The sequence below is a fragment of the Dama dama genome, chromosome 5 (genome assembly GCF_033118175.1).
Source record: "Dama dama isolate Ldn47 chromosome 5, ASM3311817v1, whole genome shotgun sequence".
NCBI lineage: Eukaryota > Metazoa > Chordata > Mammalia > Artiodactyla > Cervidae > Dama > Dama dama.
In genome coordinates this window covers 31,473,586-31,494,666 of record NC_083685.1, presented here as the reverse complement: position 1 = coordinate 31,494,666, position 21,081 = coordinate 31,473,586, and the positions used below count along the sequence as shown (strand labels likewise).

General features: G+C 36.5%; 1 protein-coding gene across 3 annotated transcripts in view; it reads right to left on the bottom strand.

Annotated features, from left to right (window-relative positions):
- Positions 1-202: 202 nt before the first annotated feature.
- The window catches only part of TMEM144 (transmembrane protein 144), a 46,219-nt gene continuing 25,340 nt past the window's right edge, over positions 203-21,081 (bottom strand). For all 3 annotated transcript variants that reach the window (XM_061142254.1, XM_061142255.1, XM_061142253.1), the window contains 6 exons: positions 19,734-19,810; positions 17,576-17,694; positions 14,541-14,660; positions 12,297-12,394; positions 7,280-7,333; positions 203-1,871 (listed from right to left, as the gene is read on the bottom strand). In XM_061142254.1, the coding sequence (XP_060998237.1) occupies positions 1,788-1,871; positions 7,280-7,333; positions 12,297-12,394; positions 14,541-14,660; positions 17,576-17,694; positions 19,734-19,810 (552 nt within the window). In that variant the 3' untranslated portion in view covers positions 203-1,787. The remainder of the gene's footprint in view (positions 1,872-7,279; positions 7,334-12,296; positions 12,395-14,540; positions 14,661-17,575; positions 17,695-19,733; positions 19,811-21,081) is intronic.

Here is a 21,081-nt window from a genome sequence, read left to right as displayed (position 1 = left end):
TTCCTCTGCAACTGCTTTACTTCACATTTAAAATTTTGCATACAAATTTGCAACCTCAACTAAAAAATAATTCAATGCCATTAATATTAAAAAAAATTAAATATATTTAAATGAGAAAAATAGTTTTGCTTCACATCAATTTATTCGAAGTTATCAGTGTAATTAGTGACATTTCAGGTTAAAATTAAATGAAATTTTGGAAGATGTTAATCAAATATTTATTTATATTTGCAATTCAACAATTAGGCAGTGTCATTTTTAAATTGTACTCACAGACAGGTATAAGTAGCTGTTTGCGTCGTGGGGCAGTGGTAAGGGAAGCAATTCTTACAATGTATTCTCTGATCTACAGACACAGGCTTTTTCCCTCAAATAAGATGTAATAATAATAGCTGAGAATTATACACTGTTTGCCAAGTGCCAGACAATCATGAAACTATAGATTTTCACTAATTTGAACTTCCTGGTAACCATGTGAGATGGATGCTAGCAATAGCCCCAGTTTACAGATGAAGAATCTGATTCTGAACATTTATCCAAAGTCACACAATTAAGATGAAGCAGAGGTGGGATTTAAACCCACACAGATCAGCTAGGGAGTCACACATATTTTGCCCCTCCAAATAGCAAAGTAATGTGATATCATCAAGTGGGAGTGGGTGAAACTTACACTGCACTATTCCAGTTTTTTTAATGCTATTATTTTAAAAGTTTGGGAACCACTGTAATAAACATTGTAATAGCAGTTCCATTTTAGTTTTCTTAAAGACAACTATCATGTTCTGTGATTTTCTTTGACCTAGTGTAAACCACCATTTAAAAATTGAAGAAAACCACTGGTTACATGAGGGGTTTTAGAAAAAATATATTTCAGAAAAAAAATTAGATTGTACATCTAATGGAGTGTATTGATTCCTTAAAATTCTCACTGTGATAAGATAGAACCCTGCTTCAGCAATTCTAGAATTTCTCCACAAGTTAGAGTAGTACATACATATATGTGTGTGTATTCATGGGAGTGTGATAAGCTAGAATCTTGCTTCAGCAATTCTAGATTTTACACCCAATTTATAGTAGAACATTCAATATATGCATGTGTATTTACGGGTGTATACTTGTAAACATATGTATATGTGTTACACACATATTCTCAACAGTGGGAAGTTTTTGTTTTCTAAGGATGGATTTTATCTGGCATATCAAAGACGTTTTGAGCTAACTGGGTGGGTGATTGAGAATCGGGCAACATTAATTTGAAGTAAAAATAAGTCTGGGCTGAAAATAATGAAATGGCCTTTTTAACATTCACTTGCCAACTCTGACATTTACTTTTTCTCACAAAGGCTCCAGATATCTTTGGATCCTAATCCATCATAATATAAGTCTTCTTCCTGCTCCATCCCCCACGGTTTTATGCCTGTCTTCACGAACGAGGCTCCTATTTTGGAAATGTGGACACATACAAAATTCTTTACATATGAATGCCACACTGTTTGCTAGATTATGCGCCAGTAAACACATATTGTGGTCAAAGCAGCATCTTCCGATACAATGAGGTCAAGTCCTACCTTCATAAACAGTTCATTAGAAGAACTTCTCATTTTTACGCTTGACTGAAAGCTGGTTTTCCTTCAGTGTCACATTTGTGGGAAAGAAAGTCATTTACCCTAATCCAGGACAGATGAAGATCCACTTGTGTGAACATGAATTTTGTTCTCAGCACAATCTCTTGTGTCCAGGAGAGAAGTGTTCTCAAGTGCTGCTGCCATCTGCTGGCCTTGTGGTTGTCAAATTTTAGAAAAAGCTGTGCATAAGGCGCCAGTCAAGATGATGCAAAATGCAAGCATCATCAGCAGGTAGTTTTTTCGACCCTGAGTAATAAAAAGAACAACTGTCATTAGAAGACCTGAATCAAATATATAAAAAGCACAAACTTTCAAGATTTCTGTGGACCCTATTAACCATCTGGTCTACCTCCTGTATGCTTTTCCATTCTCCCTCTGTATGAATCTTCCAGATTCTCAGGTCCTCTGTCATTACCCATTCAATAAATACAGGTGCACTCCTACTATCCATCCACATGCTCAGGGATTAAAATGGTAAGGAAAACGTGCCCCTATTCAGTGATTCATGTAATGTGGGAGACGGGAATGAGTAACATGCAAACAGGGGTGGCTATTGTGAGTGCATCACAAAGAAATCTTAAGGAGGCAGATCTAGAGCTGAGTTGAGCTCCTAAGTATCAGTGAATTGGGCGAAGAGGAGGGCAGCAGATACAGATTTTGAGTAGAAGGAATGTGTGTGCAAAGCTCTGTTGTAAGAGAAACATGGTACTTGCCAGGGGCTGAAAGAAGGTCTGAGAGGGTGGAGCAGTGAATTAAGTGAGGCTCGATGGGGCTGGAGGCTATGCATGGTGCCTGAGCAGGTGGTGTCTTAGAGACCATGTTATACTTTGGATTTATTTTTCAAGCAATGGGAAGACATGAGAGGAATAGGCAGAGCCAATTATGTTGAAAAAACAGGCTTGCATTTTGTAAAGCCCACACTTTTGCAGACGATGAACAGATTGGGGGGGGTGGGCCAGAATGGATGCAAGGGGACCAATGAGGAGGTGACTGCAGCCCTCCTGGGAACACAGGATGAAGTGCAGATGGAAAGACAGAGACCAATCTCAAGGGCAAGGGAGAAATAGAAACAAAGATTACTCCCCCAGCTACATGTGGGTGCACTGGTCTTAAAGATGCAACCACGGAGGATGCCAGCCAATCTTTATACGAACAAACATATACCACTCTGTGTTCAGTAGAAATACTGTATTTCTCACAAGTTCCATCTCTGAGAGTACAGATAGATCGATTCTAATCTCTCTCCCACAAGATAAACCCTCAAACACTGGAAAATAAGTGCGCTGTATCCCTGAAGCATCTTTTTCCTTGGTCGATATTTTAGCTCCTCTGACCATCTTTCATAGGGAATAATTTCAAGCTCCCACATAGTCCTAGCTGTTCTACTCTGAATGATTGCAAGACTAAACAGTCTATATAACTGTTTAAATGTAGACCCAATACTCTGAGGCAAGTGGAACAGGATCTCAATTACACTGGGATCTACTGGTAGTCAAATCATATGATACTATTATCAGCTTTTAGTAAAACTAATGACAATTAATATGTAACCAAAATGTCAAAAATGTATATACCCATTTTTCATCTGAATAAAGAATTGGGTTAGAGCAGGTCATTCTGCATCTATCTGATGACCAGAGAGGTCTTTTTAAGTTGGATTTGGCTGGCTGAATTGTCTGATTCACTGTCAGCACAAACTCTACAGAAGTCACTGGTATAAGTTCTATAAGTGAAACACAGCATAAAACCTTACCAAGACAGGGCAGCTAATTTACTCACACCCACATACAACACACACAGACACATAAACACACACACACACACACACACACACACACACTCCTGAAGGCTTTAAGGTTCCCTGACAACTTTTTCTTAAAGGCTGCAGCCTTTGCCTATTTACCAGTACTGGTGCAGAGTAGGCATTCAATCAATGTTTGTTCAGAGTCAATACACTCAATTTCCAAATGTGCTGTGTGAATTAAACAACTGATGAGATCACTGACATAAGGAAAAACAATATATGGGGTCTCAATTATCAGCACTTGACAACCAAATTATGTGAATATGTTGTAAGCTCTCTGTTTTATTGTCTTTGGAGACAGAAGAACAATGTTCTCAGGGACTAAAATTTTTTTCCCTTTTAAGGTTAACAATCTGAGCAAACTGCCTAGTCTCCTAGAGAAAAAGACCAATTATATTTGGGCAAAAGCAATAGTTTTACTTTGTCAAAGGTGAATGCTAACTCTTAGAAAGAGCATGCTAACATTCTTCCAAAAGCAAAAAGTGTTTAAAATGGATTTCTGAGACAGGTACTAAGATGACAAATCATCTCATTCTTTATCTGGGAGTCGCTATTGACTTGTAAATTGTGGTAACAATTCCCTGCATTGGGATTACTGTGGACATTCTGACTAAAGTGTGTTGCTAAAAATATACTGGCGGTCTAGCTCAAAATAGCTAAATATGAGATTCTAAAACAAACTTTCCAAAGAGGAACAGATATCAGATACAAAAGAATGTCACAAGGGCAAAGTGTCCAACCAGAGCACTAATGGCATTGAAATGAAATAAAATCTTTAAACTCTTCCACACAGTGCTTGGATCTCCGATTAAGTCCTCACTGCTGTAGGTTGTGGACTTTTAAATGTGTGTCTTCGAGGACTGCTTCAAGACACAGCTGACAGGACCTACAAGTCACAAAGATAAAACTTTTTGCTAATAAGGACCTACTGTAAAGCATGGGGAACTCGGCTCAATATGCAATGATCTATATGGGAAAAGAATCTAAAACAGGGTCGATGTATATAGATGTATAACTGATTTACTTTGTTGTACAAGCAGACACTAATAGAACATGGTAAATCAACTATACCCTAATGAAAACTTTTTTAAAAAATTGCTTTTGTATTCCCTTAGGGTTTTGTTTTTAAGAAAAATAATTAAAAATATTCAAATAGGATTTTGGTTTCAGGGTTCAGTTAAACTCTTAAACTCATTGGCTATATAAAGCATTTAAAACTGTCCTTTAAGTTATCGGTCAAGAGGCAGTTAGGCATCTGCTCTGAATGATAAGTACACTGGACACTCCTTAAGTTCTGCTTGTAGACAGATTTGTAAGGTATTTTAACTAGAGTTAAAAGGTCAACAAAACTCACTGAGCTTTCAGCTGTAGCCCTCCAGGCTCCTCTGTCCATGGGATTTCCCAGGCAAGAATACTGGAGTGGGTTGCCATTTCCTTCTCCAGGGGATCTTCCCAACCCAGAGATTGAACCTACGTCTCCTGCTTGGCAGGCAGATTCTTTACGACTGAACTATCAGGGAAGCCCAAAAGGTCAACAAAATTTGCTGTGCTTTCAGCTTTACCTTCCCTCTCTTTATTTGCATACATACTTGGCCAAACTCAAGCACTCACTTGCACATCTATAGATGGAACACCCTGGGATTTTATTGGAATTACACTGATGGTGAATGGAGATGCTGTCCAGTAACTACAGGGAGCTGTTCTATCAGGGATATGGTGAGTTGCTCATTTGTTATGACAATCTTTGATGTTCTGTAGTAAGCTTCTGCAGTATAGGAAATTATTTCATAAATCCAGCATATTTCTTGCTATTTTCTTACATTTTTATCATTTTTCTTGGTATTAATAGCATTTATTTTTCTCTTTTTAATTGGCTCTTGGTGGCATGCTGGAAAGTTACTAATTTAATATTTATATTTCAGTGCCTTACAAAGTGATCTTATTGGTTCTCCAGATTTACAGCCGATTCTTTTAAATTTAAAGAAGGGAATATTATATGCAAACAATATTTTTTCTTATTTTTCTCTTATGTCTTAATTTTATCTTAGCCCACTGGCTATGATTTCCAGAAAATTCTGAGTAACAGCAATGATGGAAAGATCTTTGACTTATAGAGAACTCATATTTTTTCAGTTCTATTGAGATAATTAAAAGAGAATGCTTATGTTTCACTTTAGTTATGTGTTTACATAGTTTTTGATAGACATATCAACTAAAGCTTTCTTTTATTTCCTATTCCTCCTATTGTTAAAGGTTGTTTTCTCAATTAAAAACTGGTTTTTAATTTTAGTAAATACTTTTTGAATATATACTATTACACAGTTTCTTTTCTATCTGAAAACCGTACAATAAATTACATTATACATATTATGATCCATCATTGCATTCCTGAATTAAATCCTACTTGGTCATGTTTTATCATTTTTAAAAGCCCCTCCTCTATTTGGCCTGAGCTTTTTTTCCAGGTATCTTAAAAAGCCATTTTGTCTTTTATGTGTCTCTTTCAAGGACTCTCAAGAATTAACAATAGGCCCAATAGTTAGGCCCAATAGGCCCAATATTCTCTTGCTCAAGTGAGTTCTTCTATCTAGGGAAGAAGATTTTTAATTCAGTATTGTTATACTGTAAAATAATTTTTACATGCTTCATAATAAATCTATTCTTAGTTTATATTTATTTATACCTACAGTTGTAAATAGGCTTGTGGTTTTCTAAGGCTTCAGCATGTTATGCTGAATAATACCCAGTTCTTAAATAGGAATCATTATCCTTCATGAAGCAGATGAAATATTTGTGAAGAGATTTACAGTATGCTTTGGCATAAAATTATTTTTTTGTGGAAAGCAATCCTAACTAAAATAAAAAACATATTCAAAAGAATAAATAAATGTTTTAAGCTGTCTTGTAAATTTAAAAACACAGCAATCAAGATTGTGATCCAAATATCTTCGAAACAAATTTATTACTTTTTTAACCTGAAAATCTTACTTGTATTAACATCTTATGACTTTCTAAGTCAACACATTTCATTTGAAATGAATGAAATGACGTTTTAAATCTAAAATTGAGTAATCATTTTAAGAATTTTCCTGGGACATGTTCACTTTATGGCTCCCAGAGATTAGCAACATCAGATCTTCTTAGAGATAGGAATTATTTGCTTCTTGTTAAGACAAAAAATATTATATCCATAATGCCTTGCCAGTGTCTCTAATTTATATTGTTTTCAGTAAAAACTACTATAAAATATCATTTGTATAGCCTCAACTGAAGGCTTTTTCCACAAATAAAGGTAAAGGGGAAAAATCTTAAAAACAATTTTTAATGAAAACACAAACACATATCCTAGAACTACTTGGTAAAAGCATTTTAAGTCACCATCATTTACACTTGAGAGGGTGTTCTCCTATAAAGATGCTGGTTGGATGTGGAGGACTTTGGAAGGGATGAGATTCAACAACAACAAAAAATCTATTCTCAAATTCCATTTGCCTCAAGGATGTTTTAATTTTGGGGGTAAAAATTTTCATCTTGTCTATCTAACATTTTTCACTAGATAAAATTTCTATCTATCTTATTTTATTGGATGATTTAACCAAAATCTCTTAAGGGAAAATAAAGTCAACTAAAGCATTTTTCCTCTAATGTTGGGGTGGAGAAAAATATATCCATAATAATTATCATATAGTTAGTATTTTCTTTTCTAATTAGAGATGATAACACTTTGAATATCTGACCTGTAAAATTCAATCACATGTTTTCTGCCCTGGGCTTTGGTGTTGCAGTTTTCAAAAATAACACATAGTATTAAATATATTTCTTGACTGGATCTACACTTTTGTGTACATACCTGTATTTCCTTAAACATGAAGACACCCCACATTGCAGCTATAAATCCTGGACCCTTAAATTAAAAAAAAAAATTAATTAAATTGGCTATTTTTCTGTGACTGTACTGTACACAAATATAGTAAGTTGGAGAGCTGACCTGACACTTTCATCAAATAAATTTTGATTGTAAAAACAATATAACAACATTTTCAGGAAAAACTATTCATAATCTCAATTCAAACTCAACATTAAGTTAAACTAAGCAGCATTAGGAGAAAAACAAAGACTTTTTTCCTTTTTCTCTTTATGGTTTTCATTTCTATTTTTTCAGTAATGATAGAATATTGTGTGCCATAGAGTGTTTTTCTTCAATGTGATTTGTAACAAAATATTTTCATAAGCAAATAGATAATCTTTTTCACTAGTTCCTCAAGATACTAGAAATGGGCTCAATAGGAAAAAGTGTATGAATACACTTATAACTTCCTTCAGCATGAGATCATTTCAAAACTGAAGAAATTCTAGTATGTTATTTTGGACCTGAAATATAGCACGTAATTTAAAGTTTTCCTTAAATGGAGAAGGAAATGGCAATCCACTCCAGTATTCTTGCCTGGAGAATTCCATGGACACAGGAGCCTGGCAAGTATAGTCCATGGGTTTGCAAAAGAGTAGGACACGACTGAGCAATTAACACTTTAACTGATATTGCTGGACAGTAATCAGCTATATCTCACATTTCACTCTAATGAATGCTAAAGATAGTATTATGGGAAGATGGAAAAATCATGATGGAAAAATAAACAGTGGGTTAGTGAGCAGGAGACAAAGACAGGAATGAAATAATATAGGACAAAAAGAAGAAACAAGATGGAAAAAAGGATGATTCTGCAATTTGAAAATTTTAAGCACTTAAAGCATATTTATTTATTTTTGCTGAGGAAATACAACATTGGAACTTAGATCAATTGTTGTCTTTGTGGAAAAGATGTATTGTATCTGCATTCTGATGATTCCTTTTCAAGTCCTGCACAAACTCTGGAAGAATTCCAAATAAACAGTCCCAGCCTGTTTCCCCGTTTCCCAGTTGTACATGACTGGATCAGCAGACTGGACTCCACTCCTGACAGGTAAGCCAAGCAATGGGAACACCTTACTCTCTGTTTATCAGGACCCAGAAAAGTCAAGATCCAAAGAGTCAGAGAAATAGGTCAAAGGAACTGTCTTCCACCAATGATGTATGGTCCTAAGCCTCAAAAATCCAAACCAAACAAGAAATACCTGGGCCCTTTAGCAACTCCACACTGACTTTGGGCAGGATGGGAGGAAACTATAGCACAGGGCACAAAATATTAATGTTATCATGCCAATCACACTTTATCCTCTTCAATCTGGAAACTCATCTCCCTTCCAGAGTACATGGGCAAAGACAATACCAAGAGGTACCGTTGACCTCCGCAGGTTTTTGGCTGATGATATTTTAAATATGAGTTTGGACGTGGCCTAAGGGTGGTTGCAAGGAGCAATGTAGTGCTTTGCTAGAAGTAATCCAAGCATAAGTCAGTGTGACTGGCTCAGTTCAGGCAAAGAAGATCCGAGTAAGGCGGCTGTTCAGTCCTAAGTCACAGCCGAATCTTTGCGAGTAGGAAGGACATCTTAAACAAAGGAGACAACTGTTTTGGCATTGGGATCATGCATTTTTCTGTTGTAAATGAATACAGATTACACGTGTATAAATTGACCTTTGAAAAGAAGGTGAGCTGGAGGCATCTGGAGAGGCTGACCCTTCTGGAGAAGCGGATTCAGCTGTTAATCTCCTTGAGGAAGACTGGAAACAGAGCCCTTTGTCTTGCCACATAGGCTTTTCTTCTTTCTTCTCCTTTTTGCTTTTTAACTGAATATTTGCCAAGGAACTATATAGATAATGCTTTCAGGAACTCCTGGTCTAGTCACCAATGGGTTCTAACAATGGAAATACATGTTCTTGGGAGGAAAAATGTGCTGCTGGGATTTGAAAAATGTACTCTTGATGAAACAAGATGAACCAAATCCATACTTCTTAAAGCTGGGTGGTGGGCCTGGTTGAAATTTTCCATCAAAAAAGTTAAACTTAAAGCAAATCTAGCTCTATGAGGAAAATAAAGAAGAAAAGTAAGATCCCAGAGGGTATGGCTGAACTTTTTCTGCATGTGGATAAGGCCATCTTCAAACTGAATAATGACAATGAAACCAACCAAGCTAGAGCCCAGTAGCAGTAAAGACCTAGGCCCTCATCTCCCAGAGATACCTGTCCCTCCCAGGAGACAATCCTCAGGCACCAGTGGAAGCCACACCAGGGGGGTGAGATGCCTGCTTCTGTCACAGTGGTCAATAGTCATCCTTCTGATAGGTTGGTCTCCGGACGCTACAGAGACCACTCCCCTTGGCCCTCCACCCACACCCACCTGCCTCAGCAATTTATTTCCACTGCCTTTGGCAGTCATGTCTTGCCCTAAGTCTTCACTGTAATTTAATACAAGAAACAATGGTAGGAAAATCATATCTGTGTACTATAAAATGTTTGTGAAGAATATTATTTATTATTGTTCCACGTCTCCTGTATAAGGACCCACAGGATAAACTCTATTAAGAATTCAGTATTTTTAAAAGAACCAAAAAAAAAAAAAATTAGTGTTAGAAAATAATTAGTCTTTTCCGAGGAAATAATGTTACCAGTTAAAAAGAATGAACTATCTCACTGTCTCACCTGCTTCTGCAAGCACAAAGCAAAACAATGTTTAAAAAAAAAAATGTTTAATCACATGACTGTTTACCGTCTGTGCTGTTTGCTTACTCTCTCATTTCCCTCAAACTTTTGATTTTCTATTTGTGTTTGTATTTCTCTTTGCCTTGCGTGATTTAATTGTATGTGTGTTTTACATAAAATTGCCTCAAACTCATTTTGAAGAATCCACATTTGTTCAAGAGTACAGCTTGATTGGCAAAATCACTGTCATATGACCAAGTTTAAGTTTGCTGTGATTAATGACTTACCTGTTTCAATGTGTCATCCCTCCTTATATGGTGGGATATGACAGTCACGTAGCATTTGCATCCCTAATCGAGGTGCATTATCATATTGTATACTTTGCTCTACAAATTTAGTTTAAATTTGCTTAATTTCATTTAGTTTTAAGTATTTCACTGATATGTTTTATAGCCCATCGCCCATTACATTTTTCCAGTTATATGGTCAATTCTAGCACTACCTATCTTTGAAAAAATGAAAAACAAACACTTTTTGGGGAAAAATTTGGGTTTTTACCACTCCAATGATGAGGACTTAAATTATTCCTTGTAATTTGCTCTGTTTTGATAACATTTTCCCTCAGTACAGATTAAGAATGTCAAAATGTGAGTCCCTTAAGTTAAAAAAAAAACCCCAAACCTTTATTATTTGAATTTAGTTGTACACTAAAGCTAACTATGTTATGAACACAGTAGAACTGTCAAAAATATGCTATTTGAAACCCAGATTCCTATTAAAATTGAAGGATGTTTCAAATTTTTATGCAGTTGCATTTTAGACTAGACAATGTATTTTAAAAATTCAATTTTGTATGCTTGCACAGGTGTGTGGCTAAAATGTTTCGGGCAAATTTTATTTATGATGATGATTTAGGCAGCAGGGGAGGCAGGTAAACAACTGAACAATCTAAGATACCAAGGGTAGAAATCAGAGCAATTAATTCGTGTGTTTGCATGTCAGTCCTGGCAGCATAAGGAAACTGAAACATTCCACACTGGATTTTATACTGAAGGCAGAAAGCAGCCCTGCGTACAGGAGACTCTATCCTGAGAAGCCTTGAGGTGTTCATGTGGCTGTGTCCCTTCAGATGATGCTCTTAGCTGCTGCTGCTGCTGCTAAGTCGCTTTAGTCGTGTCTGACTCTGTGTGACCCCATAGACGGCAGCCCACCAGGCTCCCCCGTCCCTGGGATTCTCCAGGCAAGAACACTGGAGTGGGTTGCCATTTCCTTCTCCAATGCATGAGAGGAAAAGCGAAAGTGAAATCGCTCAGTCGTGTCCGACTCTTCGCGACCCCATGGACTGCAGCCTACCCGGCTCCTCCGTCCATGGGATTTTCCAGGCAAGAGGACTGGAGGGGGTAGCCATTGCCTTCTCCGGCTCTTAGCTACTGTCTCAATTTTTTCATCTTCAAATCGAGGACAATCCTATCAATACTTGTCCTGTCTATATCAAAAGAAACATTTTTGTTTTTCTGTTACCTGACTATGTGCTACATGTCTGGCACTCAAAAATATCACACAAAGCAAATTACATTATAAATGCATGATAAATGGCACCATCAAGAGACAATACTTTGCTTCAGTATTTTCTGAAAACCTTCTTTAAAACACTGACATACCCTATGAAGAGGGGCTAAGGTACTCTCTATCTCACAAGGATGCCATGAGATTCAAGTGTGACAATATACACAATTTTTATATCTATAAACTATTACATAGAGATAAATATTGTTATCAGATTCCCAGATGACTCAGTGGTAAAGAATCTGCCTGCCAATGCATGAGACACAGGAGAGGTGTGTTTGGTCCCTGGGTTGAGAAGATCCCTTGGAGGAGTTAATGCAAACCACTCCAGTATTCTTGCTGGGAAAATCCCATGGACAGAGGAGCCTGGTGGGCTATAGTCCATGGGGTTGCAGAGTCTGACACAACTGAGCAACTGAGCACACACATTGCTATTAATAGCAAATTACAATGTATCCCAAATGAAATTAGGCAAAATGACCAAATAAAACTGCAAAGGTATCAAAGATGAACAAACTCCTTAAAATGAAGTTAGAAACATTCCCTTAGCAATCAAGGACACGTGATTAGAGGTGTCAGTTTATTCACATGAATCTGTTACACTGACTGTACTCCTGAAAAATCAAACTCCATGACAGACTTCAGTGATTCACTAAGAAAGCTTCAGAAAAGTGTGATTTACATTTGGAAAACAAAAATTTGGAAATGCAAGACAGCTACTTACGGCCGTGATGATTGGGAAACTGACCACCGCACTGAGAGAGTGGTTCGCTATGAACCAACAGCAGGTGGCGATCGCCCAGAGGACCCCAGACAGGAACCCTGAAACACACAGACAGCACACGTTTGCCAACAACATACCTTTCCAGAAAAGTCCACACTCCAGGTGGAGCGGGACCACTAAAGTGAAAATATCACACACTCCTATCAACACTGCCAGCCAACATGGGTTTTTGAGTCATGTCTATGACCATTTTGGAAACCAAATCATTTATCTTTTTGTGACTGCACTGGATATAAGGATCACCTTTTACCTTATTGACATTAAATCAAGTACCCAAAGTAATAGGTGTAGTAAAGATTGGGTAGTGGAGCAGGACCCAGGGAAGGTACTGGGTCTGAACATTTTCTGAAAACACCTTGTACTCTAAAGCCATGCACGTAAAAATATATGAAATTCAGAATGATGCTTAAATAAGGGGGGAAAAAAACTTGGAATCTGAATAAAAATACCAGCTTAAAATGTTCAGGATACTTTAGCTAGACATTCAGTAAATATTCTACCATTTTTCTAAAACTGTATAGTGGAGTAGTGGCAATTCTTGGCTTAAATGAATCAAGCACTCAAAAGTGAATCTCTGATACATGATTTGTTTTGTTCTTTAAAAATGTTTTACTTGTGGATCTATATTCCATATTGAATTAGAGTAAACTCTTAAGTGAGAAATTATAATTTATTATAATTTATTTTTATAATTATAATTAAATTAAAATATATTAATTTTAATCTTTTAATACACAATACATATTTAAATTGAATTATATATAACTTTATTTTTATAATTTATATATTTATAATTCTTATATATAATTTATCATTGTATATGTGTGGGTGTGTGTATATATACACACACACACATATATATGGGCTTATATGGGCTTCCCTGGTGGCTCAGATGGTAAAGAATCTGCCTGCAATGCAAGAGACCTGGGTTTGATATATATATAAGTATATATAATCTTTTATAATTTATATATTATTTATAATTCTTTTTATATATAATTTCTCATTATATGTATGTCTGTATATACATACAGATATGAGCATATATGGGCTTCCCTGGTGGCTTAGATGGTAAAGAATCTGCCTGAAATGCAGGAGATCCATGTTTGATATATATACACATACATTACCATCAATGCCTAATATATTAAATTCAAAAGCATGTATATTTGACATAACATTTTTATACTCTGAAATAATTTCTCCTAACTTTTTTGGGAAAAAAAAATGCTTGTTTTCCCTAGGGACAATATAAAAATATGTGAATTCAGAATGATGCTTAGCTAAAGGGAAAAAAAATCTGGAATTTGAATAAGGATACTAGCTAAAATTTTCAGGATATTTTAGCTAGACATTCATTAAGCATTCTACCATTTTTACATCTACTAGTACATGTTATACCATTACTATAATGTCTGAATTACAGTAAACATTCTGTACTATAAAATGGTATAATGGTGTAGTGGCACACTCTGGCTTAAATGAATCAGGCACTCAAAGTGAATCTCTGGCATGTGCTTTATTTTGTTCTTTAAAAAATTTTCCTTGTGGATCTATATTCCACATTGAATTATAGTAAACACCTAAATATGTGAGAAATTTTAATTCTTCATCATATATATGTGTGTGTGTGTGTGTGTGTGTGTGTATATATATATAACCAACAATGCCTAACTAATTAAACCCAATAGCATGTTCATTTGACATACCTTTTTTAAACTCTAAAATAATTTCTCCTAAAGTTTTGGAGAAAATGCTTATTTTCCCAAGTGACTGGAAATTTGTATTTGTGGATACCTTTAAGAATAAAAGAGGCCCAACACGCTGACTTTTAATGTGTACCCTTAGTGAAGAAGATCTACTATAAAGTCTCATGCTCATCACACAAGGTATATCAGCAGAGGAAACAATCTCAGATTCACTGGTCCTGTTCTGGTTTAGTATTAATAACTTGGCATTTCAAATCCAGTTTTATAGTTTTTAAATCCTCCATATTTGGTGGTGAACTGAGCCAGATCAATTGAGGGAAGGAACACACGTACACAGACACACACACACACACACACACACACACACACACACACACAGAATGGCTTCATTTCCAGAAGACGAGTATTTAAGCTAAATTAATAGGGAATGGTGCTTCCAAAGAGTAGGAAGATTTTCTGTAGTAAAGATTCTTACCTGGCAAGACTGCTTCAGGATGGAGTTTAGGATTATTTTTCATGGCTACACAGTAGGCCAGAAAGTAGACTGTACTTGTGAGGAAGATGCCGCTGAAGTGTGCAAAAACATAGTCTAAATCTGGAAGTACAGATTATAAAAATCTCAAGCATATCATTTTAGTCATTTGAAATATATTTAGAGTTCTAAGAATAAAACAAGCTCACCAAAATTAACCTTAACTGTAAAGGGGAAGCATTCATATATTTTATAGTGTCTTATATAAAACATTATTTTATAATGTTTATATTATATTTATAAAGTAGAAATTATATTTATAATGTATAATATAATAAGCATTAAATTCATACTATTTTTCTACATGATATTTATATAGAATTTTAATTAACATATTTAAAATATTAAGAAGTTAGATACTATAATCAAATCTAAAAGGCTGGCTTTTATATTGTCTTGGAAAGCTAAATAAGATTATGTGAATATAACATTAATATCTCATTTTTTAAGAACAGGTACTCAGACTTAATATTACTTTTGGCTATAGAAACTGTAGCAAATCTCCAAGTAGACAGTATTTGGGGGGTAGTATGTAAAAAAATTTGGCAGTGCTGATTTTATAGGTTGTATTGATCAATCTGGAAACCAGTGTCCAGGTTGCAGCTATACAGAAGGATATTCAGGAAGTTATTCCAGAGGATTTAATTATTTATTATAAAACTAATTACATGGGAAAGTTAATACACAGATGGTGGCCCAAATTCTGAGAAACCCAACTCCACTGACTAAAGCAGATGGTCCTTTTCCATAGAGATGGGTGTAGCAGGTTCTTGGCCAGGAAGGTCACTTTGGGCCCAGTGTTTCTCTCAACTAAATCTAGAGGATGAGCAGCCATGCTTAGAGAGGAGAGCTTGAAAGTCAAAGGGCTTGTCTATTCTTCTAAAGTCTTACATCCTACTTCTGAGTCATACCACAACACGTCTGTCTCAAGACCATCACAAAAGGCAGCTTAATCTAGCGGTCAGAAACACAGACCACCTGGTGAGACTCCTGAATCCACTATTTGCTAACATGGAGACTTCGGTAAACTAACTTATATGTCTGTCTCATCTTATTGTAAAACCAGGATAATAATGGCACCCAAACAGTAAAGCTGCTATGAGGGTCAATCAAGTTATTACTGTAATTAGAAGAGTGCCCAGGACACAGCATGTACTATTTATGTGATCATTAAATAAATGAAATAAAAACTATGCCCCCTTGAATTAGTTTTGAGTGAATCGAAATAAAGTGTGTTTCTATCAGACTACATTTGAGTTGTCATAAAAAGATCCCTTAGACCTGATTGTACTATTAATGTGAAGAGATTACTAAGGACATTGTTCATTATGCTCCAGGACCAAGAACAACTGTGCTTCTGAACAATCAGTTGTTTTCATCTTGTGTTTGCTGAATTCTGGGACTGATCTGATTTCCTTTGTGGCTATAAGAATCTTAGAGCCAAATTTATGACTCATCGCTAGCAAGTGTACAAGTGTGGTGCAGTTTTTAAGACTCGTTCACGGTTACACTTTACTCGTTCATTCATTTTCCCTTCCCTCTTAATTTTTCCTAAGTGATTCTATTTTTATTAGTTTTTATCCTTTAAAACAAAAGAATAAAAATACAAAAAATATTTGCATAAAATCTTAAAAAGCACAGAAGGTAATAAAAGTTCTTTGGGAACTGTTTGCGGGGCCGAACATAAAAGGGAAAAAACAAACCATGGTATCTATTCAAAGTCAATCCATTCATTTAGAGTCTAGATCCCAGTTTTTCCATCCATCTTCCCCTCATGACTTGCCCTCCAAACTTCTCCCTTATTTGAATACAGATGACATTCATTTTCTGTGCCACTGAGGTAGAACTAACTTAACCATGATCTCCTTCTTTTATCATCATAGATGTGAGCCACATTTCAATATAATCACAGGATCCTGAACTAGACCCTCTCCTCTCCTTCTGAGCCTGTAGAAGGCTGTTGCACACAGTGCGGAGGTGACATCTGAGAGATGAATTCTATCACTAGAAACTGAGACAATTTGCAAGCATTACATTGGGTCTTTCAATGTACTATTTTGTGCTTGAAAAATAATATCCTAAGCGGGCTATATTTTGACCTTTACTTGATTTGAAAGCACTGTATGCTACACTTCAGTTTCTTTTTTAAAGAGGAGAAGAACACACATTTTCCCAGAGATCATCAGACTGGAAAATAATCTCCAAATCTTGCAGCAAAGCCAGAAACCATATGTTAAGATCCAAGTAGCTGAAATGAACCTTGACTAAAATCAATTCCATTCGTATGTTGAAGATCATATGAAAATATTGAAATAGTCCTTTCTTTTAGTTTCCAGGGCCCTTCCAATTCACCACTTACAATGACAAAGTAAGATCAAATCTGATGAAAGGAAATTTATACTTTAAGACGAGATGAGAAAGCTTAAGCACAAAATTCTCTCTGTGTCTGTCTGGGCTTTCTCCCTAACACAAGGTATGCACCTGCCTTTTACTTTAATCGGAGCTTCTCAAAGATGAGGGTGCTTGCTTGACCATAAAGATCAATTTCTTTCTTTCTTCTCATGCTAGTGATGTATTAATAACTTCTTAAAAGAATAACATTCTTCCCCAGCTCTGCAGGGGGTCGTGGTGACTGGCTGTTCACTTTGTACTATGCTTCCCTAGACTATGTATCCTTGGTGAACTTTATGTGAAATGTCAGTATGTCATTTTGATGTACATCTTTTGTCTCAAAAGTGCCTTCAACTTTTAACAGGTGGAACTGTTCTCAGAGCTTCAGAGAGTCGGTTCCCCGGGTTACAATGCTCAGTTTCGCTCAGATAAAATTTCCTTTTTTTATTCTTAACTTGATTTTTTGTTATATCCCCATCAACCAATCTATGTACCAATATCTACCACAGTCCATTTCTTTTTATAGTCTTAAGTAGAAACACAGGTATTGAGTTTACGTATGAAGTAAAATGACTTTTTCCTCTCACCATTCTGGCTTGCCCCTGCATATATACTATCATTTCTCTTGCTGTGGTCCTTGATGTAAATGATGGGCACAAATGTAGATCCATAGAGAATTCCAGATATCACTGCGAGACTGCAGCCCCTTAAAAAACAAATACATTCCTATTCATCTTGGCCCAAAGCAATATTTCTGCCAAACACACAAATGGAATCATACCTAAAGCATGCTTCAAAATGTAAATCACAAGGCATCATGTAGCAATTACCCTTTTATCTCAATTGGGGTGATAAGCAAAAGTCCCAGAAATGGCCTGCAGCATCCAGATACCTTGTTGGGACACAGCCTCAGCCCTTCACTATCTAATGGTGGAAGGACATGATTTACAGACACTGTAAAGGATTATTATTATAAATTGTCATTACATAGGTGAGAACATTGCCATCATAGTCTACAAGTGACATGAAAAAGCATGGCTCTCTAACTAAATTAGGGCTTCACTGGTGGCTCGGTGGTAAAGAATCCGCCTGCAATGCAGGAGACTCGGGTTCGATCCCCGAGTCAGGAAGATCTCCTGTAGTAGGAAATGGCAAACCCACTCCACTATTCTTGCCAGGGAAATCCCATGGACAGAGGAGCCTGGAGGGTTGCAGTCCATGGGGTCCCAAAGAGTTGGACCATCCTGCGTGACTTGTAGGATCTTAGTTCCCCAGACCAGGGATTGAACCTGGGTCCACAGCAGCAAAAGCACCAAGTCTTAACCAATGGACTGCCAGGAAATTCCTTAATAAAATAATTTGAATATTTCAGATAAAACATTACTTTTGTAAAAATAAAATGTTTTGCCTTAAGCAGTAGAGTCATGTTGGGCCTTCATACTTGGGCTATATCTGCATGAAGCAACAGTCTTCATTGATTTTGGTGGGAGATGATTAATATTTTAGAACAGTCCCTTGAGCTTAACATAAAGGAGAATGGCATGAAACAGGAAAGAGTTTTAGGCAAAAACCATTCCTTTCTAAGCTTAAAAATAAATGCTTAAAGTCTATTTTAGTGGTGCTTTGAGGAATATGAGACTGTAGGTACTCACACGACCAATGAGCTCTGTTCTTGATGGAAACCTCTACATCGTGGTAAAGACCACGAATCCTGGAGGAGGGCCCCAAACACAGACCAGACTAATGGACTAGGCTGTCCAATGAGACAACTAGAAGAGTGCTTACCAAATATTCTCTTAATGAAGGTGATGCTTTGTGAAAAACATTTTGTTGGAGAGATCTATGTTATTTCAAAACAAAAATAACATATTTCTTTCTTCCAAAGCCCATGGGTTAGTTCATTCTTTCATTCATTTAATTGATTCCAATATTTTTTGGGCATCTATTATGTGCCCTGCACTGCCTTTTTCCACTGTGAAGACAGTGTATATACTAACGAGAGGACATGCTTTCTGTTCTTAAACTGTCACCACATGAAGTCTAAAACAGCCCTCAACTGAAAAACGCAAGCTACATACTATTATGTATTCATATTTCTTATATAAACATATAAGGGTTCATACATAAAACATATCATTCTCATATTTCTTTGCTAGTCCCCCAAACCCCTAAATATAGGAGCTATTGTTGAGCCTAAGTGTCTCAGTCTTTATAGAGAGAGTGCAGGGGTGGGGACAAGGACCTACACGGACACAAAATATTCTACCATATTTGACAATAAATACCTTGGGATTATAAAACTCTCTGATACACGAGTGGAGGGATTCCAAGGGCACAGTGGTCATCCTGGCTAGAGGTGTGGCTTGCCTAAGTCAACAGTGATTGCTGGGAGTGTAGTGGTTGTTACACTCTGTGGCCTGTACTTTTCCTTTATTTTGTTTTATTTATTTATTTTTTAATCTTTCCTTTTACTTTAGGCATGCAAGTCCTGCAAAATGAGATTGCTTCTGTGAGCGACTTATTAACTAGAAACACGGCAGGGGCTTAGGAATTCCTTGAAGCACTGAGACCAAGGCCCACTGTGCTGTAAAATTCAGCAAGGGACCAGAAAGTCTCTCTACCATGAAGTTAAGAAGTCAAAGCTTGTGTTCCCATTTTCATCTTGAGCTCAAATGGATACAACTCCATTCTGCTTATCCTTGCTGTAACCATATATGAAACAGAGTTAACAGAACCTCTTCTTACACTAAGCGGCTTTGTGCTGTGGAAAGTTTATCCACCCAGGAACAGTCAGGATCAGGATCTTGAGTTTTGTTAATCACCTAGTGAAAACATTGGCAAAAAAAAACAAAAGAAAAACAACACTCAATTAATAGCCACACTGGTGACAAGATTTTCAGTGTTTTTCTCTTCTGTCTCAAATACACTTTAAAATAAAATAAAACCATGTCACCCTGCACTCTGATTCTGTGGGCATAATTAGACTCACATGTTTCCGATTCTGTTTCTCTTTTACTCAGAATGGTCTGGTCTCTTTTAAAATGTTTTTCACAGTTTAATAAATGGCTACTTTGATACACTTATCAAAACTAACAAAAGTTATTAGTGCTTGCATTTTATTTGCAAACTTTAATAATCTGCCAAGAAATTAGAATTTAAGACTCTTCTACTATGGAGTACTTAAGATCAACAGGCATATTTTTATCCAGACTTTTTAAAACTAAATTGGTTGCTTAAACATTTCCAGCCTTGTTTCAAGATTAGCTCATATTCTAACTTAGGAAAAATTTTGTCCAAGTTCATAATATTTCTATCAAAGTAATCATCTTTGTCTCTTAGCTGAGGTTTCCTTGATGCTATACTCCTAATAGTAAGAGATGAGAAATTAGAACTGAATTCTTTGTTATGTGCTAGGTCAAGCTTTCTTTTGACAACGATGCTTTCTTCCCTCACGAGGACCTCCGGATGTATGACTGCATCATAATCAACACTGTTTATGCATCTTTAATCTTAATTGGCTTACTTACTGCCAACTTGATGGAAAACTCTAAGGCAATTAGACTCCTATGTAGCTTTCCCCAAGTTGCATTTATTTCCTCCTCCTCCTCCATTGTTTAAAGGCAGGTTGGTTAGGAGGTATCTGGAACACTAAAGTAGGCAAGGACACCAGACACCTCCCCATCTCACTTCTCTATCCTCTCTGAAGAGTTCCCTCATTAGAGATGCCTGTGGATGAATACATCTCTTTCCTCTTACCCCTAAGCTACTTATTATTTAGCTTGACTCCCCTGGTGACTCAGATGGTAAAGTATCTGCCTGTAATGCAGAAGACACAGGTTCGATCCCTGGGTTGGGAAGATCCCCTGAAGAAGGAAATGGCAACCCATTCCAGTATTCTTGCCTGGAGAATCCCATGGGCAGAAGAGCCTGGTGGGCTACAGTCCATGTGGTCACAAAGAGTCAGAACAGCTGAGTAACCAACATACTTAGTGTCAATTTAACTAAGGTTTCTGTCACCTTAGTTGAGAAGAGTTTTGATATGGGAAAGATAAAAGGGGGAAGAAAGATAAATTTTGAAGTAAGGAGTAGGGAT